Source organism: Oryzias latipes, chromosome 5, assembly GCF_002234675.1.
Source record: "Oryzias latipes chromosome 5, ASM223467v1".
Classification (NCBI taxonomy): Eukaryota; Metazoa; Chordata; class Actinopteri; order Beloniformes; family Adrianichthyidae; genus Oryzias; species Oryzias latipes.
The window spans coordinates 1923891-1950804 of record NC_019863.2 but is presented as its reverse complement, the minus strand read 5'-3'; the positions used below and the strand labels follow the sequence as shown (position 1 = coordinate 1950804).

General features: G+C 42.7%; 5 protein-coding genes and 1 pseudogene across 6 annotated transcripts; 5 read left to right on the top strand and 1 right to left on the bottom strand.

The window, feature by feature from the left end:
- Positions 1–682: 682 nt before the first annotated feature.
- Positions 683–3240, top strand: LOC101158750 (annotated as a pseudogene).
- A 1799-nt stretch (positions 3241–5039) lies between these two features.
- LOC101158998 (neuropeptide Y receptor type 6-like) lies at positions 5040–11223 on the top strand. Its single transcript, XM_004086135.4, has 4 exons — positions 5040–5623; positions 5822–6085; positions 7643–7894; positions 10879–11223. The coding sequence occupies exons 1-4, from the start codon at positions 5273–5275 to the stop codon at positions 11089–11091; spliced, it is 1080 nt and encodes a 359-aa protein (XP_004086183.1). The 5' UTR covers positions 5040–5272; the 3' UTR covers positions 11092–11223.
- A 1808-nt stretch (positions 11224–13031) lies between these two features.
- LOC101159247 lies at positions 13032–15047 on the top strand. Its single transcript, XM_023954660.1, has 3 exons — positions 13032–13417; positions 14329–14574; positions 14678–15047. Exons 1-3 carry the CDS (start codon positions 13124–13126, stop codon positions 14888–14890), a joined length of 753 nt encoding a protein of 250 aa, XP_023810428.1. The 5' UTR covers positions 13032–13123; the 3' UTR covers positions 14891–15047.
- Positions 15048–15581: 534 nt separating this feature from the next.
- Positions 15582–17967, bottom strand: LOC101159490 (tachykinin-like peptides receptor 86C). The gene is made up of 2 exons (XM_004086137.3): positions 17149–17967; positions 15582–17074 (listed from the first exon to the last, which is right to left on the bottom strand). Exons 1-2 carry the CDS (start codon positions 17233–17235, stop codon positions 16055–16057), a joined length of 1107 nt encoding a protein of 368 aa, XP_004086185.1. The 5' UTR covers positions 17236–17967; the 3' UTR covers positions 15582–16054.
- A 539-nt stretch (positions 17968–18506) lies between these two features.
- fndc10 (fibronectin type III domain containing 10) lies at positions 18507–20933 on the top strand. Of its 2 annotated transcripts, none has more exons than XM_011494564.3 (2): positions 18507–19210; positions 19320–20933. In XM_011494564.3, the coding sequence occupies exon 2, from the start codon at positions 19391–19393 to the stop codon at positions 20315–20317; it is 927 nt and encodes a 308-aa protein (XP_011492866.1). In that variant the 5' UTR covers positions 18507–19210; positions 19320–19390; the 3' UTR covers positions 20318–20933. The 2 variants fall into 2 exon arrangements, with proteins under 2 accessions (XP_011492866.1, XP_020557122.1); XM_020701463.2 differs by having other exon boundaries at positions 18508–19210; positions 19285–20933.
- Positions 20934–22190: 1257 nt separating this feature from the next.
- On the top strand, positions 22191–25672 carry ssu72 (SSU72 homolog, RNA polymerase II CTD phosphatase). The gene is made up of 5 exons (XM_004086096.4): positions 22191–22469; positions 23105–23248; positions 24487–24626; positions 24709–24827; positions 24911–25672. Exons 1-5 carry the CDS (start codon positions 22390–22392, stop codon positions 25010–25012), a joined length of 585 nt encoding a protein of 194 aa, XP_004086144.1. The 5' UTR covers positions 22191–22389; the 3' UTR covers positions 25013–25672.
- The last annotated feature ends 1242 nt before the right edge of the window (positions 25673–26914 follow it).

Genomic DNA, 26914 nt, shown 5'->3' with positions numbered 1-26914 from the left:
CAAATTTTAAAACGGGTCAATTTGACCCGCAACATAACAGGAGGGTTAAAGGGTTAAAGTGCAACTTATAGTCATGAAAACACGGTACTTGTATAGCGCTTTCTACACTCCTTGAAGGCCCAAAGCTCTTTACAGTCACAGACCCAGTCACACACACATTTAAACACTGGTGTCGGCTCTGCTTTCAAAACTGGCACCAACCTTCCACCAGGGGCAAGGTGGGGTTCTGTGTCTTGCCCAGAGACACTTCGACACAAGGCAAGGCAGGAATCACATTGAAATCTTCTGCTCGGGGGTCAACCGCCCCAACGCTGCACCACGGCCACCCCACTCATGTATTTTATCTATTAATAAAGATAAAAAGGTTGAAAATAAATGTGTGTGGGTGTTTTGTTTATGTGCTGGCTTTAGTGAAACCCTATCTTTGGAAATACACCAGAGTAGATAAATAAACTTCTAGTCAGGTGGCGTTACCTTGAACTTTACTTTGTTTTTTGAGAGCAGGTAGCAACAACAACTGAAGCACACGTGCAAGATATAGAGCAAAAGTAAGAGTACAAAAGTCTCCTTTTCCCTCAAGGGTGATGTTACATAGGGTCATATATTGAAGTAAGCACATTTTACTCAGTCAAGCTGATTAATCTCTTGTGTTTCATTAACGAGCCGTATTCTCCCGGTGCTCTAAAACATTGGGATGCTTTTTGACTCTGTAGTGGATGACGCACAACATAGAACGTCATTCTTTAGCTTAATGTCACAGGTAACAAAACCGTTTTTTATTTGCCCTGTGAAAGACGGGTTTGGGCGTCTGAATAAATAGACATGATCCATCGGCAGAAGCATTACCAGGGTCCATCAATGTCTGGGAAATCCAAAATGAAGAACTCTTCTTTTGTGAGACTGGTTGTCAAAGCTGTTACGGATATGAAAGATTTTATTGAACCCACTGGACAGACTGAAGACCCCAAGCTTGTGGGTATGGGACTTCGGACAATCGTGTCTATTGAACAGGTGGCCTTTACATCATTCTAGTAATGCTGGGCATTCTGGGTAATACCACTGTCATTGTGGTTATTAGGAAGAGTGTTATCATGGACCGTAGTGTGGGACAAAACTCAAACATCATCATCATAAACATGGCAGTGCCCAACCTGATGGTGTCCGTCATGAGGAATGCGCTGCTTGTCGTGTCAGACTTGGGGATTGAGGTATGTTTGTGTGGTTTATTTTTCTGAGCACTCCGTCTTCCTCACCGCCCAGGAAAACAGTTATTTTAGATTAAGTGAATATGTGGCTGCTTGTTTTTTGGGCATGGTGATGAACTGTGCCTGCAGAAAGCTTCAGCAGGGGCTGATAGGGAGATGTGGGTAGAAACTAACTTGTGCCAGCTGTCTATTTCCAGTTGTTTCTGTCCAAAGGTTTGTGTCAGTTCCTCATGGGAGTCTGGGTGTGGCTGCGATCGGTCAATGTGTGGTCCACGTTCAACCTCAGTGTGTTCCACTTCCAGACTCTGAGGCACGTGGCTCCTTCTGTTGGAAACCTTCAAGGTTCTCGAGCCGTTCCTAAAACTCTGCTGCTAAACCTGCTTTCCATTTGGATCCTGAACCTTCTTTACTCCATTCCTGCACATATCTTCTCCACTAATGACAATGCAAACAGCACTGAGGTAATGAAAACTTAAATGTTTTTTGCTACCTTCCTAAAATTGCGTGGTTAACCACGCGGCATTCCTGGCTACCATTTCACCATGAAGACAGAGGAACACTCCAAGCAACACAGAAAAGTGTTTGTTGAGAGGTACAAGTATGGCACTTGTGAGTCTGCTACGTCAGGGCGCCCTCACAAACTGAGTGACCGTGCAAGTAGGAGACTTGTGAGAGAAGCCAACAAGGCCTTACGACTACTTTGAAGGAGTGACAAGCTTCAGCTGCTGAGATAGGAGAGACTGTGCAAGTAGCAACTGCTGCTCAGGTTCTTTACCACTCAAAGCTTTATGGGAGAGTGGTAATGAGAAAGCCAGTGTTGAAGAAAATACATATTAGAGCTCGACTAGAGTTCACACAGAAGGCATGTGGAAAACTCCATGATCAAGTGGAAGAAGATCCTTTGGTTTGATGAGACCAAAATTCCCCGGAGATAGGCTCCGGCAGCCCTGTGACCCCGAAAGGGATAAAACGGAATAGAAAATGAATGAATGAATTTGAATACCAACTGCAAATGCAAGATTTTATATTTGATTGTAATTTATAGGGTTGAACACATTTTTTAATTTTGCTTGGTGTTCCTGCTTCATTTGTTTTTGGTTTCATTAACTTCTAGGAAAGTTTACAGATTTTCAGAAGAATGTTGTTCTGGTCACGACAGTTTTAGGGCCGTCATTAGAAAAAAAAAGGAAGAGAATACTGTAAAACTGCAACAAAAATACAAAAAAGTTGGAATTTTAAGAGAATAAAATCACAAAACTACTAGGAATAAATGCAAAAATTAACAAGAATAAGCTTGTAGAATGGTGACTAAAAAGGCAATTTTTTCAATAGTATAGTTGAATTTTTCCTATATTTTAAATTCATACATTTATGAGACAAAAGCCTGTTTTCTAAGAAAAATAGTAAACAAAAACAAATAAAAAGGACCCATAGGTCATGATTAGTGGACCAAAACAGACCCAGACGCTGGAACCCGGAAGGAGACACAGGTGAGTTTGGGGGTAAGTTGAAAAGGCTTTAATATTCAGATCTTGGTTCAGAGGTAGGTTGGCAGAGCAGCCGACTCTGAAGAGGACCCACGATGAGGATGGAGGTTTTTCGTCAGCTCGTGACATCACTGGTGGCTTCGACCATCTCGTGGTGGACTGGAAGATCAGCAGAGGCTCGTGGTGGATTGAAGGATCGGCAGAGGCTTGTGGCTCGACAGGAGGTGATGACAAGGCTGTGATCCAAAAATGCAGCAGACTCAGGCGACCACTCGTGGTAATGGATTCCTGGAGACAAGGTTAGAGCAAGACTTAGGCAGTGGCTTAAAACCATGACTGAGAACATGAAGACCATGCTATGCACCATCAGCGGCAACGAACTGGTGATGAATACTGGTCCTGGAGCTCCTTATGAAGGCAGTCAGGGTGATGAGTTGAGTGGTCCCAGCTGTGTCGCATCAGGAGCCAAGCTGAGAGGGGAGGGGGAGGAGACTGACAGAGGCACCATGACAGTATATGTTGAGGCGCAGGGCAAGGCAGGAGGATAAATGTAGCAGACTATTATTTGTGAGGTGTGAGAATCCAAAGGGATGGCTGGAGCTGGGCTGAGCAGATGCAGTTCAGAAAAAGGAGCTGACTTGGGAGGCAGGAAACTGGAGCTGTGGCTGACTGGCTGGCTTGGCTTGGCTGAGAGCTATATCCAACTGAGCTAGGTGCACAGACGATCAGGCAACAAGTGGATGAAGGAGCAGGGCATATGGTAGAGCAGTGTTTTTTCAACCTTTTTTGAGCCATGGCACACTTTAACCTTGACAAAAATCCCGCGGCACACCAGCATCCCCCCAAAAAAAGCAGAAATTCATGGTCTGTATTGATCGACAGCCCCCTCCCCCGCAATCTCATGTGCATTTTGTGATAATTGTGGCCGAAAAAGCAGGAAGTTGCGGCTGTTTTTTCTAAGAGATGAAATAAAAGTTAAATTAGAAAATTTAGAAACTGTTTGTTCATTGTGGTTTCAAGACGTTTCACGCGGACGACTCATTGCGCGCTGGGACAATGCATCATGGGAGATGTAGTGTGAAAACTGCCGAAAAAGGGCAGAAAGACTCGCGTCTCGGAGTTTCATTGTTTTGTTTACTTGTTCCACGGTCTGACACCGGACTCTGTGGAAATCTACACCTCTAAAGACGAGCTTTAGCTGGTAATTTTGTTGGAACTGAGAGACTTTATGAGCAGAATTAAGAACAAGGAAGTGAAGACTTTAAGCACTTCTGATTGGTCAGACTGATGACATGTGATTAAGCCTTCAAGAATGATTGCCGGAGACAGTTAAAGGGGCGGGACCGTCATTCTTATCAAAATGTCTTTAATAGAATTAAATAAACACATAGAAAAAGTAATTTTAAGATCTTTTATATTCCTAACTACTCAGTGTTTTATCAGGGCCTGTTTGGATGAACAAAGAGCTGATTTCCTGGAGATGGGAAATGTTTTTAGATCAGTGAATGATTAATGAGGGCAATTTCCCACGGCACACTTGACCATCTCCCACGGCACACTAGTGTGCCGCGGCACACTGGTTGAAAAACACTGTGCTAGAGCCTAAGCGAGAGATTGCAGCTGGGTAAAGGGTGGTAAAGGGTGGGGCAATCAATCACTCAGCAAGACAGAGGGAATCCAACACCACATGACGTTTCAATATGAAACCCATAGAGTAAGCAGTTACTTTATCATTGGTTTCACAAACAAAGACATGCAAAGTCTTTTTCTGAGTCAACATTGAGTAATTGTAATTATAAAGACAGAAAATAATTTCCAGGAAACTGGGTCTCTTTAGAGGCAGATGCTTGACCCACAAAGAGTGGATTTCTGGCAGGTGCACTTTCGTCAGCACTATAGTTGCAAAGTTTCAAATGTACTATGGCACATAGATGATAGATGTTTGTTAGTTCAGATGAGAAACTAAACTATGATAAACTAAAGCCTCATTGTATCGCCATAAGTAGCTGCTTTGATAGATTTTAGAGTGTATAATGTGCGGGCTTACAGCATCAGCTATATTTTCAAATAAGCATGGCTTTTGCTGGTAGAATTATGACTTTTTCTCATAAATGTACACATTTATTCTAGTAAAATTACAGCGTTTTTTATTAAAAAAAATCGTAAACGTATTTATTAATTTTTTATGGTGGTGCTAATACTCGTAATTTGGGTAGACAGGGTTTTCTTGTTGTTAAACACACCCTACACAACACAAACTTCTTGGCTTCAATCAAGATGTGGGACAGGTCTCAAAATGCAAAGTAAGGAGGCTTCATTTAGAGTAGCTGATTACTCTCCTGTGTTTTATTACCTTGAAAGTTTTTCTCCCCAGAGTTTTGTGAAGCTTTGTCGCTTTCTTGGAACCAACAGGGGTTCATATATCGAAGGCGGCTCGCAGAAGTCAGATTTTTATCAAAGATGGAACAGGCAGGAGCCTCTTCTTCCTTTGGCTCTGCAGCGGAGACCTTCAAGTGATAGACCAAAACAGGGAGAAGAACAAAGCTCCACATCAGCAGAGAGATTAACAGTGAGTCTACTATGTCTGCTGTGTCCAGAATGAAGACGCAGCTCGATTTAAGGCCTGCTGATGAAGCTGCTGCAAAAATCAAGGACTTTGTTGGACCTGAAGGAAGGGATGAAAACCCTAAACATGTGGGAATTGGACTTCAAGTGCCAGTCTCTGATGTACAAATTGTTTGTCACGTCATCATGGTAGTGCTGGCTATTCTGGGTAACGCCACTGTCATTGTGGTTATTGGGAAGAGTGTCATCCAGGATCGTAGAGTGGCTCACAACTCAAATATCATCATCATAAACATGGCAGTGTCCAACCTGATGGTGTCCATAATGAGGAATATTCTGCTCATCGTGTCAGACTTTGGGATCCAGGTTTGTAAAATTTGGATTTACTGCCCTTTAAACATTTTTAAAAAAGGAATGCATTATTTTATGTGTAGCCAGTATTTCATGCAAAAAATATTTATTTAGAATGAAATTGTTCTTCCTTTAAACAATTACTGTTGTTAACATGTTTAATGACCAGGAGCAGTTTAGAAAAAGTCATAATTAACAGAACATTTTCCACAGCTGTTTCTGTCCAGAGAACGGTGTCAGTTCCTCATGGGAGTCTGGGTGTGGCTGCGATCGGTCAATGTGTGGTCCACGTTCTACCTCAGCGTGTTCCACCTCCAGACTCTGAGGCGCGTGGCTCCTTCTGTTGGAAACCTTCAAGCTTCTCGAGGCGTTCCTAAGACTCTGCTGCTAAACTTGCTTTCCATTTGGCTCCTCAACCTTCTTTACTCCATTCCTGCACATATCTTCTCCACTAACGGCAATGCAAACAGCACTGAGGTGAGAGGAATGACACATACACTAGGGATGTGCAGTCAGGAGACACAGGAGGCAGTGCCTCACCTGCCATCATAAGTTGTACCGCTATACTAACAATGAAACACATGTGGTAAATGGTAAAATGGCGTATACTTGTATAGCTCTTTTCTACCTACAAGGACAAACAGCTTTACAGTCCCAGACCCATTCACCCAGTCACACACACAATCACACACTGGTGGCGGCTCCGCTGCCAAACACAGGCGCCCGCGTACCACCAGGGGCAAGGTGGGGTTCATTGTCTAATTTTTGTTAAAAATACAGTTTATATATATTATTCTAATCATTACATTCATTTTCTTACTCAAAATTGCTGTGTTTTGCATATTTCCTGTTTAATTATAGCATAGTCTGCAAGGTGAGGTAGCACCGAACTCTGCTTTAAGGCAAATTGTGCGATCCCATGCCAATTGGTTTGAGCGCATGCCTTTAGTTTACCCTGCTTTTACTAATATTTAATCCTTTATTTTAAAAAGCATTGACATTGAGCACATTTTTATTACTTTATTCCTCACTTTCTATTTAAAAGGTATTGTATTTCCAGTTCTCCTGCGGTTTATTTAGTGATCGCATAAAGAAGAAGACATTGAGAAGACAGAAGGTGAGGCCGGCAGCAGCTTTGCCTCAATTTAGAGGGCTCTTGTTGGTTCCTCAATTTTGCTAATAAAATTTAAATAAGACTTAGTTATTTTGTTTTGCTCTGATCATTGACTGCACTTGAGAACAGAACTGAGTGAGGTGGGTAGCGGGTTCATGAGAATTGACATTAGTCAAACTTTAGAAACAGTTGACTGACTTCTCATGAACCCGCTTTCAAGTGGTAGGGGTGTTGACTTCCAACATTGGCAAAAGTGGTTGCCATAGAAACGGTGACTCAGACCAACTCTGCTTAATCTGCTGCTTACTGATGATTTCAGGTTCCAACATACCTATCGCAAAAAAATGGTGACTGAATTTACTTCTATTGGAACAAAAAGTAAGACCCTGTGGTTGACTTCATACTCAGTCTAATTCTCTTATACAATCAGTGGTTAAGGCTAACTGCAAAAATGACAAATCATTAAAAAATGTCTCAAAGTTAGGCTTTCAATCAAATCGTAAAGTAATAAATAATAGATGACCAAATTTGCACCAACATATTTTCAGAGACTTTTTAAACTAAAATAAGATTGAAAAACTGAAATTATTGACCCAGAAAGAGGGATGGATAGACTTAATTTACAAGTAAACGGTAGTCCACTGTGTGGGGGAGGATGTGTCTATGTCATAGGATGTCTCTAGCATATATATGGGGCCTCACGTTTATTTGTAAATCTGACTGAAAGAATCAGTGCCTCACCAGCGATAACCCTTAACGTACGTCACTGGTATACACAATTAGAACTTAACTTTTCTGTTCAACTATTGCTACGTTCACACAGGGCATGTAGCGCACGTTCTAGACCAGTATCAAAACTATATTTCTTCATCTCACAGTGAGTGTCTGCTCTGCTCTCTTACCTCCATCACTTCTCTCAGACCCTCATGTTGATCAGCACCACAACACGCCCCCTCCTGGGCTGTGTGTGGAACTTCCCGTCCAGCCACAGCGGCCTGGCCTACGCCACCACGTCCATGGTGATCCATGAAGCCCTACCTATTCTCTTGATGACAGCGACCAACCTTAGCTCCCTTTACATGCTTCATACATACAGCAGAACCAGGACCAGAACCTCAATCCAACATGCACCCGTTATAAGGGGGGTACCAGCTGAGAGACGAGCTGCCAGGGTAAGAAAAAAAAGTTACAAAGCCTTTATGTTTTACCAATAAATCCCTCCTTTGGTGCACTGGAGACGGCACAAATTTGTTGGAGAGCTACTTCCCTTATCGGGGCCCAAATGATTTGCCAAAATTTGTAAGAGACTATTAGTCCCTCTCCATGACCTCCCTCAACTCCTGTCGGGCCTGTGTTTTTGCCTTTGCAGCTGCTTAAACTCAACCTGATTGGACTGGCACTGCCTATCAGCCTTTTTGGGGATCATTCAAGCCAGCTGGGCTTGAAGGACTCATTCAGCCTAACAAAATTCCTATAGTTATGGTGACCAATGGCTTTTGCATGGCCACCTCTCCAAGTACCAGAGACTTTACAGGCACAGCCTTAAACAGCTGTGTTGACATGAGTATTGGAAATCATTGCCCACTCTTACTCACTGTCTTCATTCTCCCTTGGTACCCAAGGGTCCTCTTGACAGTGGGCTCAGCTAGACCGTGCCTACAGACCTAGCTTGGAGAATCAATATGATAACAACTTACTGTAAGTTTCATAATAACCCTTTGACACCGGAGTTGTTACCAAGACAGCAACATAACACATGCTCTTTGAACGACTGTAACAATTCGACCGTTTTGCAATCAGTGGAATTCCAACAGATTCTGATTCAGCCTCACATTCAGTTGGTTTACTTTTGGTTGCATGAGCAATTCCCCATAATACAGAGTCATATCAGGGTAAAGCTGCTTTTCTCAACTTCAGAATCTGCTAAAAGTATTTTGTGTTAACACCTGGTACTGAACAGTGAAGTTTTCCAGATTCTTGGTCTTTGGTCCATTGTCTATGTCTACTGATCGTGTTTTTGCGTCCACTGTCTATGTTTTGGGCCCATTGTCTATGTCTGCTGAACGAGTTCATTGAACATTGGTTCATGTCTATGTACTACTAAGCAAAATCTTCTGCATGCCCATGTTACTTTGATTATTACTCTGTTTTTACTTTGTGATGTATATGCTTGCTTTATGCTTAAACTTTGCATTTGTCTTTGTCATTATCCTTACCCCATGTTGTCTAACTATGGCGTCAGGAAAGTCTTTAGCAACCATTGCTAGTGTCGTTAGCTACGTCGTTTTACGTGCCATCAGGAAAATCCTTAACAACCATTGCTAGTGTGGTTAGCTTCGTTGTCTCACCATGTCCTGTCCTTAGATCTTGTTGTATTTCAAATTTGGGCAAAGTTGTCAGAAAAGTCCTTTGTACGGCCGGAAAATAGTTTCCTGTACTACCACGGAACGAAACACGTTTAAAAAAACAAAACTTTATTGATATTCCTGCAAACGCGCACTGCCAGAAAGGGGGGTTGCATGTGTACAACGGTTTCACTTTACCGTTTTAAGTTATTTAGTTTTACGACAGTAGCAACGGTTACTAAGGACTTTCCTGACGACAAAGTCAGACGACAGGGGCTATAACAAAGACAAATGCAAAGTTTTACTCATAACGCATGAACCAATGTTCAATGAACTCGGTCAGTAGACATAGACAATAAACCAAAGACATAGACAGTGGACACAAAAACAGATTTTTGGCACAAACGGAACCTCATACAAACAAACAAACAAGTAAACTAGAATGAATGTCAAATCCATTCACATTTTAGTCTGCTAAAGTTCAGCCCACTGTTGTTTTCCACATCCAAAGAATCCAAAGGGAACATTCTTAGAACATTCTGGTCACATGTCTTTGCTAAATTCAAAGTCTTTCCACACATTGGACTGGAATGATGGACTGATCGCTTTTTGCTGACATCACTTGTGTGTTGTTCGCTGTGATGCACTTGGTTGTTTTTATGTTATAGTAAAATGAACCTACTGTGACTCAATGAAACGGTATTTTCCAACAGCAATTGGAAAATTGCTGTTGGAAAATACAACAGCAATACAACAGCAAAAACTAAAAAAAGATTCAAACAAAAAGAGCTCTCCTGCTGCTCTTTGCAAAACCCTTCTTAACCCCAAGATGATCCGAGTTAAAACAAATAAACAATACATTTATCTCATTTTGAAACAAGGGCGGTACAATTATCAACTTGCCTACTGGTCAGATCGGTTTGATTATCAACATGCCTCAGACAGATCCATCTGGTCGATTGTAGGAATAGAAAATGATTCATTGTCTAATTTGATTAATCATTATACCTGTAATTCCCTCGCAGTCAGTCCAGACACAAGTGGTTTTCCTAAACGGGTGTCTTTATTGTCTTACACACACACCATGAAAACTATAGAAAGCACAAACAAAACAATTAATGCTTATCAAAACAAGTACAAATTTCGAAAATAAACATTTACACTCACAATAAAAATGCCAACATACAATAAACATACCTCGTTGGCTGTATGCTGCCAAAAAGAGAATTAGAACCTCGTTGGGAATTAGGACATCCTTTCTTTCTTAATTTTCTTTTCTTGCTGATCTTCCTTCTGGATCTTACGTCTGCCTTACGTCGTGCTCTCTTTTCTCTTTTTCCTTTTCTGCTTTTTCTAACTTAATCTACACATTTAAAATAATCGTAAAACTTATCAAAAAAGACACACTAAGTTCAAAAGAAAAAGTGGCAGCTACAATACCCCTAGTTAGGTTAATCTAAAGAATGTCCACACTGGAGTTATGTTGAACTGGACTTTATACAGGTTAAATTTAAAGTTGCACTTTTAACATTAGGGTGCTTCTGTAACCACCCCCTATGGTTGGTCAAAGCACTGTGTCAAAGAAGGGTTATTAAGGTTGCCCCTTGGTAGGGAAGAATTTTCATAAGAGTAAAAGATTCCTTTAAAATTTTTAATTTCATTGGGTACATTTAAGGGTTTTCTTGTTTGTTTTAAACCATTTTTAAAGTCCAATTTAAAAAAGAACAGCACTGTCGCTGTCTCTAAAATGCTGTAAGTTTGTCACCAATTTACTAAATAAATTATTTTACTTTCTGTGATTTTTTTTCTAGGTGATTCTTATTCTTGTTTTGCTCTTTGTTGTGTCCTGGGGAACCAGCGTTATATCTGTAAACTACTTCAACTACAACCGAGGCACCTCATCCGAGTTCCTCCTGGTCATCGCTCGCTTTGCCCAGATCCTCTTCATCGCCTTGTCTCCTGCTGTCCTGGCGGTTGGCCATCGTGGGCTGCGTTCTTGTATCAAGTCATCGCTGACTTACTGACAGAAATGCTAAAGCTGTGGAAGAAGAAGAATCACTGACATGTCATGACTTTGAATGTATGTTTTTGTGAGAGAAAGGAAATGGCATGGTGGATTCTGTCCAACTGATTTTGGTCCTCAATAAAAAGATAGTTATGGTTCTCATTTGGTTATTCCAATAATATAATTTCAATGTTTTTTGCTTGTATCTAAAAAACATGATCTTAGAAATGAGGACTACATCCTCGATTCTTACATTCACAGACTAAGAGCTGGATGTCATAATTAAAAAAATCTCAAAGTAAAACTAATCTGTGCAAAAGCCTGAAAAATAGGGAATAAAACTATTATTACGATTATAACGATTATTTTATCATGATAAATTCCCGTTTAAGTAAAATATGTTTAGTGACGTCAATGACATTTTGGGAATCAATATTCCCGTTTTCAGGTGGAGAGATTTCATGTAATCCATGGACACCAGTGAAAATCACAAATCATTGAAGAAAAAAGGTTCAGAGCACTGTCTAGTGGGTCTAGATGACCCAACTCCCAATGTTAAAGTGCCTAGCATAGCACAAGGGTTAAGAAATAGGAGTGAATGAATAATGGACACATTGTAAGCGCTTTGAGCAACAAGAAAAAGCGCAGATAAATCTAATCCATTATTACTATTATATAGGAGCTTGTGTTACAGAAGACTGTAATAAATAAACCAATATGTCTGATCAAGGCTTTCAGGCAAAAGATGACATGTATCCACCTTTGTCATCCTAGGGATGTCACATCAATGGGATACAAAGGATACTTTTACACCAGTGCAGCTGCACTGGGGGCAGGGAGGGTGAAGTGTCTTGTCCAAGGACACAACGACAGCTAGCTTGGGGGTGTGGGTATTGAACCGCCGACCCTTCGGTCATTGGACAACCTGCTCTACCATCTGAGTCCCCTGTATTCAAGAGTACGTTGAAAAGTTGTTAAAGCCAAAAAAGAACAAAAAGGACTTTTGTTATCTAGAAATTTGCTATTTTTAGTGTTCCTGCAACAATGGATGCATGTCCATTGATCCAAAAGTTTTTGATATGAATATTTATTTCAGCTCTTTGGTTCAGAACAAGATTTAAAGATTTTGATTGATTTTAATTTCATGTTCTTCAAAACCATACCATGTATTTGCATTCTTTTTGATTTTTTGAAAAGGATTTGTTTAGAGGCCTGTCTGGCTGCAGAGCACATGCACTCTCACATCCAAACGTTCTCCGTTTCTCTTGGGTGATGCTGCAGATATTGAGATGCAAAGTAAGCATGTTTCCATCAGAGAAGCTGATTAATCTCTGGGGTTTTATTAACATGAACCTTCTGCTCCCTTGAGTCTAATGCTTTGTTGTGCTTTGACACTCTCTCACCAACAGAAGCTAATATATTTATAGAAGAACTTTTTCTTTACAATGAATGACAAGACAAACTACTTTTTCCTGAAATGGTTCTGTGGAGGACAGCATCAGGTCGCAGAACATGAACATGGAACTCTTTCAGTAGATTGATAACCTTGCTGATTGATCCAAAATGAAGAAAAGGCTTTCTTAAGGCTGGCTGTTGGAGCCGATACCGAATTTATGGATTTTACTGGACCTATTGGACCGGATAAAACCTTTAAGCTTTTGGGTACGGGACTTCAGACCACTATGTCTGCTTTACAAGCGGTATTTTATGCCATTCTGGTGGTGCTGGGCGTTCTGGGTAACACCACTGTCATTGTGGTTGTTGGGAAGAGTGTCATCCAGGATCGTAGAGTGGCTCACAACTCAAACATCATCATCATAAACATGGCAGCGTCCAACCTGATGGTGTCCGTCATGAGAAATATTCTGCTTGTCATGTCAGACTTTGGGATCCAGGTATGTAAAATTTTAATTACCTGCATGAAAACTGGATGTCACAGTAAACAGTTTTTGTGTCATTTTTTCACATTTATTTTATTTAAAAACTAAACAGATTATTATTCGCATAAATCTACAGGTCATGAAAAGTATCTAAAAAAAAGACAAGCAACCATGAAACAAAGGGATGCATCTTCTCCACAGCTGTTTCTGTCCAGAGAACGGTGTCAGTTCCTCATGGGAGTCTGGGTGTGGCTGCGATCGGTCAATGTGTGGTCCACGTTCTACCTCAGCGTGTTCCACCTCCAGACTCTGAGGCGCGTGGCTCCTTCTGTTGGAAACCTTCAAGCTTCTCGAGGCGTTCCTAAGACTCTGCTGCTAAACCTGCTTTCCATTTGGATCCTCAACCTCCTTTACTCCATTCCTGCACATATCTTCTCCACTAATGGTAATGCAAACAGCACTGAGGTGAGAGGAAGAAATATATCAATAAATTTTGCACCAGACATGTCAAAAGTCCATCCCATGGGCTGAATGCAGCCCCGTGTTCAACTTTCCACTGGTCCAAAATCAATAATATTAAAGCATGTTCTAAAAACTGTGGACAAATTCTTGATTGTGATAGGCTAAATTACCTTTGAAGCCATTGTAATCCTGTTACAACACTGTCCCAGAACTCAAATCATGACAGAACAAAAACAGAAGGAAAAACTAAGGCAAAGAAAACCAAACCATGACAATAACTGTGTCTGTCTAATATACCAAGAGATTGTGGCCTTTTTCAAGGAGGTTAATATCACGACGGACTGCCAGACAAAACATGCTAAGTATGATAAGCTAACTGGGAATGAATGGGAGTGAAAAATTGACAGTAATTTTGGCAAAAACATTGTTTTCATGTAAAAATGTTCATTAAATAGTTCATTTGCATTTAACCTCACCAAATCTGTCTCTCTTTGCAAAAACTTGTTGTATGACGTTTAGCATCGTGGGGCTTTTTTCTGTGTTTTTCTTAAGTTTGAATCTTTTTGTGCAGAGACAATTAGCAGTACACGGAGACGAAAGAAAATGTGAACACATTATGAGATTGCATTCTTTTCCCATATTTATGATGTCAAGATTTTCTAAAATGTAATTCAGTTCAGATTAAATTTAAATGACGCAAACAAGTTTATACAAAACCAAACTGAAAACAAAACAGAAATGGAAATGTTTGTCTTTTCTGAACACCACAGAAAAAACTCTCAGGATAGTAACCAACTGCTTCAAAGAGTTTTAAAAAATATATCTATTATAGCCAATTTCCTATTTTAAAGAAACCCACCTTCATCTCAAAGTGAGTGTCTGCTCTGCTTTCTTGTTTCCTTCTCTTCTCTCAGACCCTCATGTTGATCAGCAGCACAACACGCCCCCTCCTGGGCTGTGTGTGGAACTTCCCGTCCAGCTACAGCGGCCTGGCCTACGCCACCACGTCCATGGTGATCCATGAAACCCTGCCTATTGTCTTGATGACAGTGACCAACCTGAGCTCCCTTTACACGCTTCACACATACGGCAGGACAAGGAAATCAGTCCAAGATGCACCAGTCGTAAAGCGGGTACCAGCTGAGAAACGAGCTGCCAAGGTAAGAAAAAGAATGACAGCGTACGTCCAGAAAAGGTTTCTAGACCCACCTATGTTACAAATCTGTTATTGGATCATTCAAATATCCTTTTCTTGTTTTCCAGGTGATTCTTATTCTTGTTTTGCTCTTCACTGTGTCCTGGGGAACCAGCGTTATATCTGTAAACTACTTCAACTACAACCGAGGCACCTCATCCGAGTTCCTCCTGGTCATCGCTCGCTTTGCCCAGATCCTCTTCATCGCCTTGTCTCCTGCTGTCCTGGCGGTTGGCCATCGTGGGCTGCGTTCTTGTATCAAGTCATCGCTGACTTACTGACAGAACTGCCCGGCAACTGCACACCGCTGAAGCTGTGTGAGGAAAATATTCACAACTGTTGACATTTTCAATTCATCAAAGAAGTCTTTGTGCAAACAGCACAGGATTTTTGTTGTTTTTTTACAATAAAAAAAAGAGAGAGGCTAACACAAGCGCTAACAACATTAGCCCTGTTTGATTAACACAAAATCCATGCGGGAAAAGCTGCAATCTGCATCCTGGCTGCACGTAAATATGTGGGAATAACATCAGCCTTCATTTTGTCGGGACACGACTGGAAACACAAATCCATGTGATTGTATGAACGGTTTCTAAGGACTGAGAGACTTTTCTGCTTTGAAAAGTTTACACACCGCCCCAAAGCCGCTGTGTGAGCTGGCGGTCCGAGCTCTGATTGGACACACAGTTCTCCTGAGTCCGGCAGTCGCTAACCCAGAGAAGCGGGACGGATCGCAGTCACACACACAAACAAACAACAAAACGCACACGTAACAAAGCATCCCCCCCTCCCCTCAAACACACATGAATATAAATCCGGCTGCTCTGCTCAGAGACACAGTTCACTCGGTCCACCGGCACCCGAGCCCGAACCGCGCAGGGTCCAGACGTCACAGGGCACGAAAGCCGGTCGGTCCTGTTTGAGCTCCAAAGCTTTCTCTGGAGAGAAATACCGTCTATGCGTGACGTTAAACCAGAGCAGTACTGACACATGATCAGAATGAACCGTTTACATGAACAACGATCGGATCAACAATCTGCATTACCCATCTATCTCCATCGGAAGTAAATTTTGATCCAAATGAGTCTGATCGGGGCAGAGTATTCTGAACGGCGTGTTTACATGACGCATTTTTCTTCCGATCAGGCGTTCTTTCCCATTACTTTTGCCCATTTAAATGCAGCTATTGATGGAGGATGATCTGGAAAACAGCCTCCTCCAATAAGCAAACATTTACTGTTTATTTAAATCAGGAAATAAAGTCTGTCATGTCAGAGAAAGCCCTGATGCTGAATCTGTGACCCTCCAGAATGTCGTTCAAACAGGAATCTGTTTGCCCTACAAAAGCAACAAAAATAAAGACATCAAATTAACCAAAAAGCCTTTTTTCTATTCCATTTGTAGTCTGTCATTGAGTAAATATATTCCAACATATCAATCCATCCTCATTCTCTTCTATCATTTAAGGCTTTACACTCCCTGATGTTTATGACCCTCATCTCTTCTTGAACATCAAAGACTTTTAGTTTCTTCTTCTTTGGCGACGGTCTCTTCCTTCCTGTGTCTTTGCTGGAACAGTGAAAAGCTTTAGTCCACACCAGAATCATGCCCATGATCTTCTTTCTCAGCTTGCCATGTCCCAGGGCCACCACCATGGGACTGAACCCCACAAACGTGGAGGCAGAGAAGTGGGCCACCGTCAGTAATCCTTCTGCATGCAGCCCCCTGTTGTGGTTGTAGTACGTCACGGCGGCAACCTGCAGGACCCAGCAGACCACGAAGAGAGCAACCAGCAACATGATTACGTGGGCTGCTTTACGTTCAGTGGAGACGAGTTTGTTGACCTCCCCGTGGCTTCCTCCTGACTCCATGGAGGAGGTCACAGCTCGGATGTGCTTGGCCAAAGCGTGGAGCGTGGACACGTTGGTGCAAATCATCAAAACCAGTGGAAAGACTTCATTAAGAGCAAGAGAAGTGAATGCAAAGGCTGAGCCTTGTTGGGTGGTGGGGAACTCCCATATACAGCCAAGCAGAGGTCTGGTAGTGGAGCTGATCACCATCAGATCCACGGTGGCGTTGCTGTAAACATGAGTGGAATAAACCAGAGCAGGGATGGAGAAGGCCAAGTTAGCTCCCCAAACCAGTCCCAGAATAATCCACACTCGACGCTTCTCCTTCTGTAATACAAGAGGACCCAGTGAGACGTGATGTCGCTTCAGAGTGGTGCAGTGGAAGATGCTTAGCGTGAGAGTCACCCAGCAACCCACAGCTCGCCACCACATCCACAGCAGCATGAAGACTCTGCACCAACCAGGAGACAGAGACACATCCAAGCCCAGGTCCGACACAAAGATCGGCACCGTGCGGAACAGTGAGGTCAGCAGGTTGGCCAGAGACAAATGAACCAGGATTGTATCGGAGGGCGACAGTCTCCCAGGTGGAGTTTCAAACGCTGACTGAAACACCTGGGAAGAAGAGGGCAAAGAGAGGTCAAAAAGAGGCTAAAAAATCCCATCCAACCATGAGAACGTTTTCTTACCGCATATATCACCAACGTGTTTCCCAGAAGGCCAGAGAACACCAGTAGCCCAAACAAAATAGCGTCTAAAGTGAGGACTTTCGACATGGCTTCATCTTCTGCTCAGAACCGTGGCTTTTTGTGAGGAGCATGTGTGTGACACAAGCCTGTTGTCCTGCTGTTTTATATCGGCTGATCAGGGAAAACAAGCCTTTGCTGAGCCCGCTCACAGTCCATTTAACCCAATCTGTTGGCACTTTCCATGCTACCGCCATGCGTCACTCATCTGCGCCACGCAAAATGCTTCCTCTTCATCAAGTTTGATTTTATCTCTGGACACCTGAATTTATTTCCAGCTAGGATAAGAATGTCAATTATGATTTTGCTTTACTATAGTCGATGCTTAATTAAAGAAACTTTGGAGCGGAAGTGTTTGGTGCATTGTTGCATCAACAGGCGTGATGAAATAATCACAAAAGTTAACATTTAGAGGACGATCAGGGAAATGTAACCAATGTTTTAATAAAATCTGAGGTCATTCAAGGTGACCCAACAGTTTCAGCACTTTTCATCCTTCCAGTCAGTCATCCGTGCTCTCCCTTGGTATTAATTATTCACCTGGTTTCAAGCCTTTTCTCTTGGGAAACTGCAATTACAGCATGAAGTGAATTCATCTTGGCGCACTTTTATACTTTTAGTTTCCATGATCTTATAAATGTGTCTGGAATTAACTGTTGGAAAATTGAGTTTGATACTTGTTTAAAACCCCTTGTGCTATCCTAGGAACTTTAACTTTGGGAGTCGGGTCATCTAGACCCACTAGACAGAGCTCTGAACCTTTTTTCTTCAATGATTTGTGATCTTCACTGGTGTCCATAGATTCCATGAAATCTTTCCACCTTTATCCACCTTTGTCATGGTAGGAAGAACACATCAATGGAAGGGGGGGTCACCAAAATAAAGTTCACAGGTACGAAAGTTTCTTTTGTTTTTTCTTTCTTTTGCCTTTGTAACTTTTTATTAAAGCTAATGTTTATCTTATGGCCTTTAATGATTCTGTCATTTGCTGGAGAGTACACCTTCAGTAAGAGTCTTAGCCAAACTGTAGAGAAAGTTTAGTGAAAAACATTGCATATTCAGCCAAACTGACACTTTTAAACTGAAAATAGTAAAGATTTAAACAACTTAACCAAATATACTGCTTTATTTGCTTGGTGTGATACCTAATGACATTTCCCAGAAAAAAAACAAAGCTATAATTTATATTTTATTGGTAATGGTAAAATATATATATATATATTTACGATAAAAATATCAAAGCACCAACAGCAAAAGAATGAAAAAGTGAAATAAAAACTGACCATCTCCCCATATGGAGGTAGATGTTTATAACAGTGAGTGGAATAAAGATAATTAAAATGTTGAAGTTTGAGGTTGTTTAGTGAAAAACCAAATGAAAGCAAATAGATATGCATACAACTGTGGATGAGTGAACAAATGAAAGATCTGACTCCCTCTTGTTCTCCTCTTTTTTCCGTGTTTTCCTCCTGTCTTGGTCTTTTTTTCTGTCCCTCGTTTATTTCTACATGTAGAAATCCACGCCATGTTTGTTTATGGGATGCTGCAACATCCTGTTGTTTGTGAAGTAGTTTTGTTTTAGATTGTTGGTTTTGTTTGTGCCATTAAACTTAAAATTTTTAGAAAAAGAACTCAACCATTAAAGGTTTGGATATTGTCTGGTCCTGCAAACTGTGAGGTTTTCATGTTTCAATGACCCATCGGTAGTAAAACCCTTCAGCTTGTTTTGCTGCAGCTTTGGCTCCAGCTGACAGAACCGCCGCGCATCTGTGTTGGTTCCTGACAGACACTTGCAGCTGGGATGTGTGGGATGATGACTCACTAACACCCAGCGCTGAGGACTACAAATATTTTCGTGCTCGCACCCCCGCTACCGGGCTCTCCAAGACGCGCGCTCCCTGGCGTGCACCCTCACACAGCAGGCATCAAAGCCGTTCCGTCGGGCGCGAGGAAGGAGGCCAGAGTGATGGCAGAACACTGGACCTCCCAGGATCCACGCTGACAAGTGAGTAGACTGCTTTGGAAAGCCTGCGGTGTCGGGCTCCATTCAGGAGACTGCATCTGTCGTTTCTTTTGCAGATGCCTCAGAACTGAGATCTCTTGGCTTTACGCAGATCCCCCCGCGCGCGCTGGTGTAGATCTGGTCTTATGGCCGCGCGCCCTGCACCGCCGCAGAGCTGAGAAGATGGCTCACCGACAAAGAGTGTCCCTGCTCGCCTTATCGGCGCTGCTGGTCTGCATCTTAGCGCTTCAGACAGCTGGATCCCATCGCAGCGGCTCGTCATCATCATCATCATCTTCATCTACAGCCTCTCCGGAGGCGAGAGGCTGGATTCATGAAAGGACGGCCCCTAACCGGCTCCGGCAGACCTCCGAATATGCTTCTGAGAGCAGGCCTCCCCATGAGTCCTCTGTCAGCACCAGCCAAGACCACGTCTCATCTGCGGTATTTGGCCTTCGGGGGCCGGAGGAAGAGCGGGTGTCCCCGGTCTGTGCATACAGAGTGGTCGAAGGGGGCATTTGGGGGCAGCTGTGTTTTCGACGCACACAGTTTGGGTTCCAGTGCCGTAAAGGAGACTGCAGGAGCAACGTGTCTGTGGGGGACTTGGTGGCGAACATTCTCACCAACGGCAGCGTGCTGCTACAGTGGAGGAGCGCGGACGCAGCCGACGGGACGAACGCAACAACCGCAGACAGTCCCGCAGCTGTTTTCGGAGAGCGGCCACGCAGGCGCAGAGGCTTCGAGCTCAGCTGCTGGTGGAACGGGAGCTACACCCAGTTCGAGTGCGCCAGCGTCCACCTGGCATCGGGCTGCAGGGACTTTCTGCTGACCGAGCTGCACGAAAGCATCCCGTACCGCATCTGCGTGCGCGCCCTGCCCGGTCCCGACCGAGAGAGAGAGGGGGAGAGGGCGGCGAGCCGGCGAGACTGCGTGGAGTTCACCCTGCCGCCGTCCGGGATGCAGGACATCGTCATCGCCATGACAACGGTGGGCGGGGCCATCTGCGTGATGCTGGTGATCATCTGCCTGCTGGTGGCTTACATCACAGAGAACATCATGAGCCCCACGAACCAGCTCCCGTACTCCTACCGCACACATTCCTGCCGCTGATCCACAGCATATGTGTGAATTCTGCCCCCAGCCTCGAACACACACACTTTCTTTCGACCAAACTGAGGCACAATGCTGTGTACGTCAACCTCTGCCAGGTTGTCCACAACCAAAAACCGCAGGAGACTTTTCTAAAAAAAAAGGTTCTGTGCTGTGATTTTCCAACGTTTGTGCGTCAAACAGCATTTAACAGCAATACAAGCAGCGGCACAAGTCAAGAAACACCAGTGTTTTGCTAAACACTAAACACCTAAGAAAGGAAGTGAGGGTGATTAGTTGGCTTGTATATTCCCTCCTCTCTGGTTTTGCTTTTAGGTCTGAGTATGCAGAGCTGTAGTTGCATTATCTTGTGAAGGGCGATCTCTGAATACTGTGCCAAGCATTTGGAGCAACCTGATCGTCCTGCTGACTGCAAATAAAAGTTTAGGTTGTTTTTATTATTTCCAAAATGTCTTTTCTTCCTTGTGTGTGAGAATATAAGTTTGTGTTTTTGTTTAGATGAAAAAACAATCCGTTTCTCTGGCTCCATATCCAGTTGAAACTTTCCAAAGAAAACGTTTTTTTCTGCAGAACTTGTTGTCTCAAAGAAACAGCAATAAAGTAAGACAAATAACAACCTTTTTTGGGTCAACACGGAATGATTTAAACCAAAAAGAAAAATATTCAAAATAGTTCAAGTCAATCAATTTAGTTCAAAACTAAACAGGACACACGAAGTAGAAGGTAATTTGTTCCCTGGTGGCTTTTGTTTGTTCACACATTCAGATATGGTTTAAAAATTCCTCTTAGGTCCATTTTTTCACCATTTCAAACCCAGATATGTCGTTCGAAAACATTTTCTTCATGTTTATTACTAATTTCTTGGCCAATATGGAAAATAGTAAATTTTGCTTCATTAACTCCGTTGACGGCCAATGATTTTATCTAGAATTGGCCTGAACTTGTGTTTAGCTTAAAATTGTTTTTATTCACGAAATGTTCAGGTGGGACCTGATCCACACATGCACAGGGAGAAGATGCAAACGGGAAGGATTTGAACCAGGGCCTTCTCGCTGTGAGTGAGAGCGCTAACCACTGCCCCACCGTACCTGTTCATTGATTTAAAAAAAAAAAAGATTATTTCATACCTAATTCATTCCAAAACCATTTGATTTAAATTGTTGGGAACCAAAATTTAGATTGAAGTAGGCTTTTTACCTAACCCATTTATATGTTGTTCATTTCAAGACTTTTTCTGGATTACTTGGATGACTGCACTGTTTCATGTCTTGCATGAGACTTTTGAATCCAAAAATGATCAGTGTTTGGATCTGCACAGAAGGCAAAAGTGTAATTTTCCATAAGAATTTAATCAAAAAGGGATTTGGCTTTTAAAACAGATTAAAAGTCAACCATCCATAGTTGACATCTAGGGGAAAAACAGAGATTTGATAAAAATCTTCAAGGTTTTCTGAAAGTCGTGGTTGTTCATGAACTAAAACGATTATCAGTTGTACTTTTTACCCTTTCAATGCATGATAATTACTGACAGGAGACTAGTATATATTCACCAAATCTCATAAAATTGAAAAAAAGAACGCTTTTATCATGGAGAATAACAAAAAATAAAACCAATAAAAGCTATTTTAAGAACTTATTGACCAATAAAAATACAAATAATTAACTCCCCTGTAGAGATCTTTTCTCTCTTATTCTTATGTTTTAGTGGAAGTTCAGTCATAATAATCCACCGTAATATTTTAAGTCAAGAATAAAAACGTTAAAGGTGCGGTTTACAAAAAAACATTTTGAATGTTTGTCACGTGATCACAACTGAACTCAGTAGGAGACCCCGCCCCCAATGACATCACAGATAAAGCCCCAGTCAATTTGCGGAGTTCCGCCATTTTAACTTCCTGCTTCCACGGGAGACGCCGCCGTGGCGTAGCTCTGCTTGTCAAACCGCCAGCTAGTTTACCTGATCAGAAAGAGCTTAATTTGTTTGGTTTTTGTGTTTTTTTACAGGAGTCTGAGTAACTGCTTCGTCTTAGCTCCAGACACTTGTGTCGTTCAGTTTCAGTTGAAGAGTCGCAATGCCGAGCCACCCGCTCCGTGTGGCGGTTGTGTGCTCGAGCAACCAGAACCGCAGTATGGAAGCGCACAGTATCCTCAGGTAACGGATGGCCGCCGGGAGGAGGACGACACGAAGCCTGACACGAAGTGACTGACGAGAGTAGCGCAGTACCGAGCGGTTAGCTTCCGCCTGTTGGGATGCGCGTCGACGGCGGCGGCGCAGCCCGTCGGGCCTCACCGCAGTTTAACAATGGACGCGCTTTTCAGGGTTTAGAGACGCCGCTGCGCACTTCCGGCTGGATTCAAGGAGTTTTATTTACCGCCCAAATTACAGCAATAACTTGTATAGGGGAAAAAACTTGAGTGTTTTTTTTTTTTTTTTAGTTTTTCTTAAAGCCCCATGAGGAGCTTCCTTCATTCCCCGACCCATTTGTTGACAGCAGCGCCCTCTGTCGGTCATTGTCCGTAAACACAAGGCGGGGATTTTGTAACGCAAAATCACTGCTCTGAAGGAGCTACAGATCCAAGTTTACCTGTTAATCAACCAATGCCACTAGTTATCATTTGAAAGAAAATGTTATTTCTTAAAAAATCTTTTTTACTTTTGATCATTCCCAGAGACTAAAAAAAAATGTAGTTGGAGCAAACTTTTAGGGTTACTAACTAGTGACAAAATTAATGTTGTTCTGTGGTTGCCTGCTGCCTTCTAACCAATCTGTTTCTTTTTCTTTGCAGTAAGCGTGGATTTGAAGTGCGATCGTTTGGGACGGGGTCTCATGTAAAGCTGCCTGGTCCGGCTCCGGATAAGCCCAATGTGTACGACTTCAAAACCACTTATGAACAGATGTACAACGACTTGGTCCGCAAGGACAAGGAACTGTATCCCCGCCTGCCCACTCACTCACCCTCCCTCCGCTGCCTCACGCGCGTGCACATGTCTATTGGAGACCCCAGTAAACGGTGCATCTGAATGTACATGTATCTGTGTGGAGTTTGTGCCTTTGGGAGAGCACAGATGACAAAAAAAACAAAAAAATTCCTAAAGTGTGACTGATAACCGCTTACACAAAGTGGGACGGAGGATCGCCATGTACTGCAGCAGCTGTAGCAGCAGTAAGTGCTCTCGGGGAGTCATGAGGCCGCGTGAAGCACACGTTTAATATTTATGCACTTGTTTTTCTCGAAGTTGCTTTGGGTCTAGGCATAAATATGCTGCTGGTTCCATTCCTTTGCTAAGTAATCTCAGAGTAAGGCGTGGAAGGAGCAAACTGTCAGGAGTGCAAAATGAATAAAAATGGAAGCAAAAAAAGTTCTGGAAGCTTCTCATCTGTGGGAAACTAAAACCAGGAGTTTTCAGCTGCCATGATGTTCATTCATGCCAGATTGGGATTCATCAGACTGCTGGTTGGAATTAGGAACTAAAAGGAAAAAAAGTATTATTTTAGTGTAAAACCTGTTCTTTCATAGTCTGAAATCTGCACTTTTAGTTATGATTTAAATCCCTAAAGGACGTAACGTGAACTTTTCTTTAAATATTTAATCAGGTGTTATTTGTTCCTGTAAAATATTTAGGTTTTCGCCAACGATTTGGAAACTGTTCAAATATAAGAAACCAGCTGTTATTGGATCTGTTGGTTAAAGCTGGTGGAAATCTTTCAGATTTGTTTTGCAGGAACAGTTTCCTTCTGGATATGTTCTAACGTGAAGAACTGGAGGTTCTGCAAGACTAAAACAGAGAATTGGGCTGAACATTTTGCCTCAAGTGGACTGAGTAGTAATGATGATGATGGCTACAGGATCATGTTTCTTAAAACAATACCTGTCAGTTAAACATTGTTAGAATACATTTCTGGTGACCTTTAAATTAAATCTTTAATTTATTCTCCAAAGTTTCTATTCCTTTTTCGAAGGCAGAGTTGCGTAGTTACTTGAGTTGACCACATGGGGGCGCCAAAAGACGCTTGACCTTCAGGCGTGTCCTGCAGCTGGCGGGGTGACCCGTCAGCGGTTTAGAATGCAGACGCTTGCTGCGTGAGAGGCTGGTTTCTGTGTGCTGTTGAGGAACCGTCTGTGTTCTTCCTCTGCTTCCATGTTTCCTTGACCTCCTCCCCCTTCAGATATACACAGAACGGCATTTTGCACATGCTGGACCGCAACAAGCGCATCAAGTCCAAGCCGGAGCGCTTCCAGCTATGCAAGGAGAAGTTTGACCTGGTCATCACTTGTGAGGAGAGGGTTTATGACCAAGTACTGGAGGGTGAGGATTCTCTGATCCAGGGAGAAGATGGGAGTCTCTCCTTTTGAAGGCCTTTTCCAAATGATCTTGTCTTTTCTCTCAGATCTGAACTCGAGAGAGCAGGAAACCATGCAGCCTGTGCACGTGATCAACGTAGACATTCAGGACAACCACGAGGAAGCCACTCTGGGTGCCTTTCTCATCTGTGAGCTGTGTCAGTGTGTGAGTGGCCCTTCTCCGGTTTGTTTCTCCCACTTTCCGACCGCCACCGCCGTGGTTCTGTCTCATCCTGGGTCTCTCTGCAGATCCAGCACACCGACGACATGGAGAACGAAATCGATGAGCTCCTGCAAGAGTTCGAGGACAAGAGTAACAGGCCGTTCCTTCACACCGTCTGCTTCTACTGACACACAGAGGGCAGCTTGCAATAAAAACCAGGATCCAGAGCAATCAGGCGACCGAATGTGGACGTCACCTGACCTGTGTGCCTGCACACACACACACACGCGCGCACACACACACACAACACATCTGTCTGCAGGACCTAACGGGGGGGGGGGGTCATGGTGGTACGGGTGGGCTCTCCTCGTGGAGAGGATGGACTTGCTGCTCTCACTTTGCCTTTCTCCTTCCAGATCAAGGTTAGGTCAGAATCCCAATCAAACGTCTCCTCGGGGATCGCCATGACGACCGCACTTCAAAAAGCCCCATTTCTTTGAGTTTGGAGTTTTGATTTGTAATTTTAATTCAAGTATTTAGGAGATATTTAAATTCAGCGCTGGAATCGGTTTATGAGTTTACGCACACGCAGAGCAGAAAGATGGGTTTTGGGAGTTTGTTGAAATGATAAAGGGGGAGGGGCTAATGATGCATAACCAAACCTGGACTGTTTGAGGCGAATTCAGATGTTTAAAGTCGACATGCTGTCTTTCAGGGCACAGTGTTTGTTGTTTTTCTTTATAAATGTTGAATAATGGACTCCTTGTAATAATTTTGAAGCTGTGAGCTCAGCTCTGAGTGCCTGATTTTTCTCTGTAAATAGCGATAAAAGGATTATCTCAAAGGAACCGACTCCTCTCTGCTTTTGTGTTTCGCTCTGGACCATATATATAATCTGTCCAACGTTTTAAACATTGGATGTGGGGGGGGCAGCAGGGACTGGGGCACCTGATTGGCCAGTTAATAGCTTTAAAAGCTGGCAATAGATAATTAGGACTATCAGGGGGTTTTTCCAGGAAGCATGTTTAAACTAGCCTGACTTTAAGCCTGAACTCTGGCTGAAATCCGCCTGAACTTGCTTACTCGGGGTATGTCGGTTCCAAAAGACCGGATATGAGGTGGCGTAATTACGCTCGACTTGGTAACCCTGGGTTAATGCACGTGCACAGCAAGTACATAAAAACATTGTCAATAGATCGCCGATTTCCGGAGACACCATGGAAACGCGTGGAGAAAAGAAAAAGCGCTGTAATTCAGTGAGACGGAGTCTGAGATTTAAATGACGGCGCATGAAGATTATACGTCCATCAAAAAAGTAATAAGGCTGCATCATCAGCAAAAAGAGTTTCTGCTTGGAGGAAAATAGTTTCTGATCTTATTTTCATTGTGACGCATATATATATATAACTTATCCAACGTAACCCTTGTGCTATCTTAGATGACCCCCCCTTCCATTGACGTGTTCTCCCTACCATGACAAAGGTGGATAAAGGTGGAAAGATTTCATGTAATCCATGGACACCAGTGAAGATCACAAATCATTGAAGAAAAAAGGTCCAGAGCACTGACTAGTGGGTCTAGACTCCCAATGTTAAAGTGCCTAGGCTAGAACAAGGGTTAACAGTAGGGGTGCTTATAAACTCATCATCCTCTCCGTCCCTCTCACTTATGGTGCAGAAAGAATTAAATATAACAGTACAAATAACTCGGCAAAACACAGTAAACAGCAACAACTAAACACATTTGGTCAAAAACCCACACTTAAACCCAAATCTGTCCAGACAGGCAAAGGGAATGGTATCCCACAATTCCTTGCGGTGCCGATCTAACAGCAGCACCTAAGTTACACCTACTTAATTGAATTAATTTGAATGAAAGTAAAATAACTGTTTGATAACTACGTGTTATTTTTAAACTGACTTAACAAAAAAATAATTTATCCTAACTGAAGCAAATAATTAAGTTAGATCAAAGTAAAAAAGTTTATCTTTCCAACATCCATATGTGGTCTTATCAGCCTTTCATGGTGGAAAAAGTAGTATCTGAGCTTCTTCATCCACTAAATCATCTTCAAATGGACACGCCATGCT

What these genes read in the sequence shown, in the direction of transcription:
- ssu72 (XM_004086096.4), top strand. Translation starts at nt 22,390, where the DNA reads ATGCCGAGCCACCCGCTCCGTGTGGCGGTTGTGTGCTCGAGCAACCAG. An exon ending in GAAGCGCACAGTATCCTCAG is followed by an intron (nt 22,470 to 23,104) that starts GTAACGGATGGC and finishes TTTTCTTTGCAG; the next exon opens with TAAGCGTGGATTTGAAGTGC. An exon ending in GTCCGCAAGGACAAGGAACT is followed by an intron (nt 23,249 to 24,486) that starts GTATCCCCGCCT and finishes CTCCCCCTTCAG; the next exon opens with ATATACACAGAACGGCATTT.
- LOC101159247 (XM_023954660.1), top strand. Translation starts at nt 13,124, where the DNA reads ATGAAACAAAGGGATGCATCTTCTCCACAGCTGTTTCTGTCCAGAGAA. An exon ending in GTAATGCAAACAGCACTGAG is followed by an intron (nt 13,418 to 14,328) that starts GTGAGAGGAAGA and finishes CTCTTCTCTCAG; the next exon opens with ACCCTCATGTTGATCAGCAG. An exon ending in CTGAGAAACGAGCTGCCAAG is followed by an intron (nt 14,575 to 14,677) that starts GTAAGAAAAAGA and finishes CTTGTTTTCCAG; the next exon opens with GTGATTCTTATTCTTGTTTT.
- LOC101158998 (XM_004086135.4), top strand. Translation starts at nt 5,273, where the DNA reads ATGTCTGCTGTGTCCAGAATGAAGACGCAGCTCGATTTAAGGCCTGCT. An exon ending in TGTCAGACTTTGGGATCCAG is followed by an intron (nt 5,624 to 5,821) that starts GTTTGTAAAATT and finishes CATTTTCCACAG; the next exon opens with CTGTTTCTGTCCAGAGAACG. An exon ending in GCAATGCAAACAGCACTGAG is followed by an intron (nt 6,086 to 7,642) that starts GTGAGAGGAATG and finishes CACTTCTCTCAG; the next exon opens with ACCCTCATGTTGATCAGCAC.
- LOC101159490 (XM_004086137.3), bottom strand. Translation starts at nt 17,235, where the DNA reads ATGTCGAAAGTCCTCACTTTAGACGCTATTTTGTTTGGGCTACTGGTG. An exon ending in ACACGTTGGTGATATATGCG is followed by an intron (nt 17,075 to 17,148) that starts GTAAGAAAACGT and finishes TCTTCTTCCCAG; the next exon opens with GTGTTTCAGTCAGCGTTTGA.
- fndc10 (XM_011494564.3), top strand. Translation starts at nt 19,391, where the DNA reads ATGGCTCACCGACAAAGAGTGTCCCTGCTCGCCTTATCGGCGCTGCTG.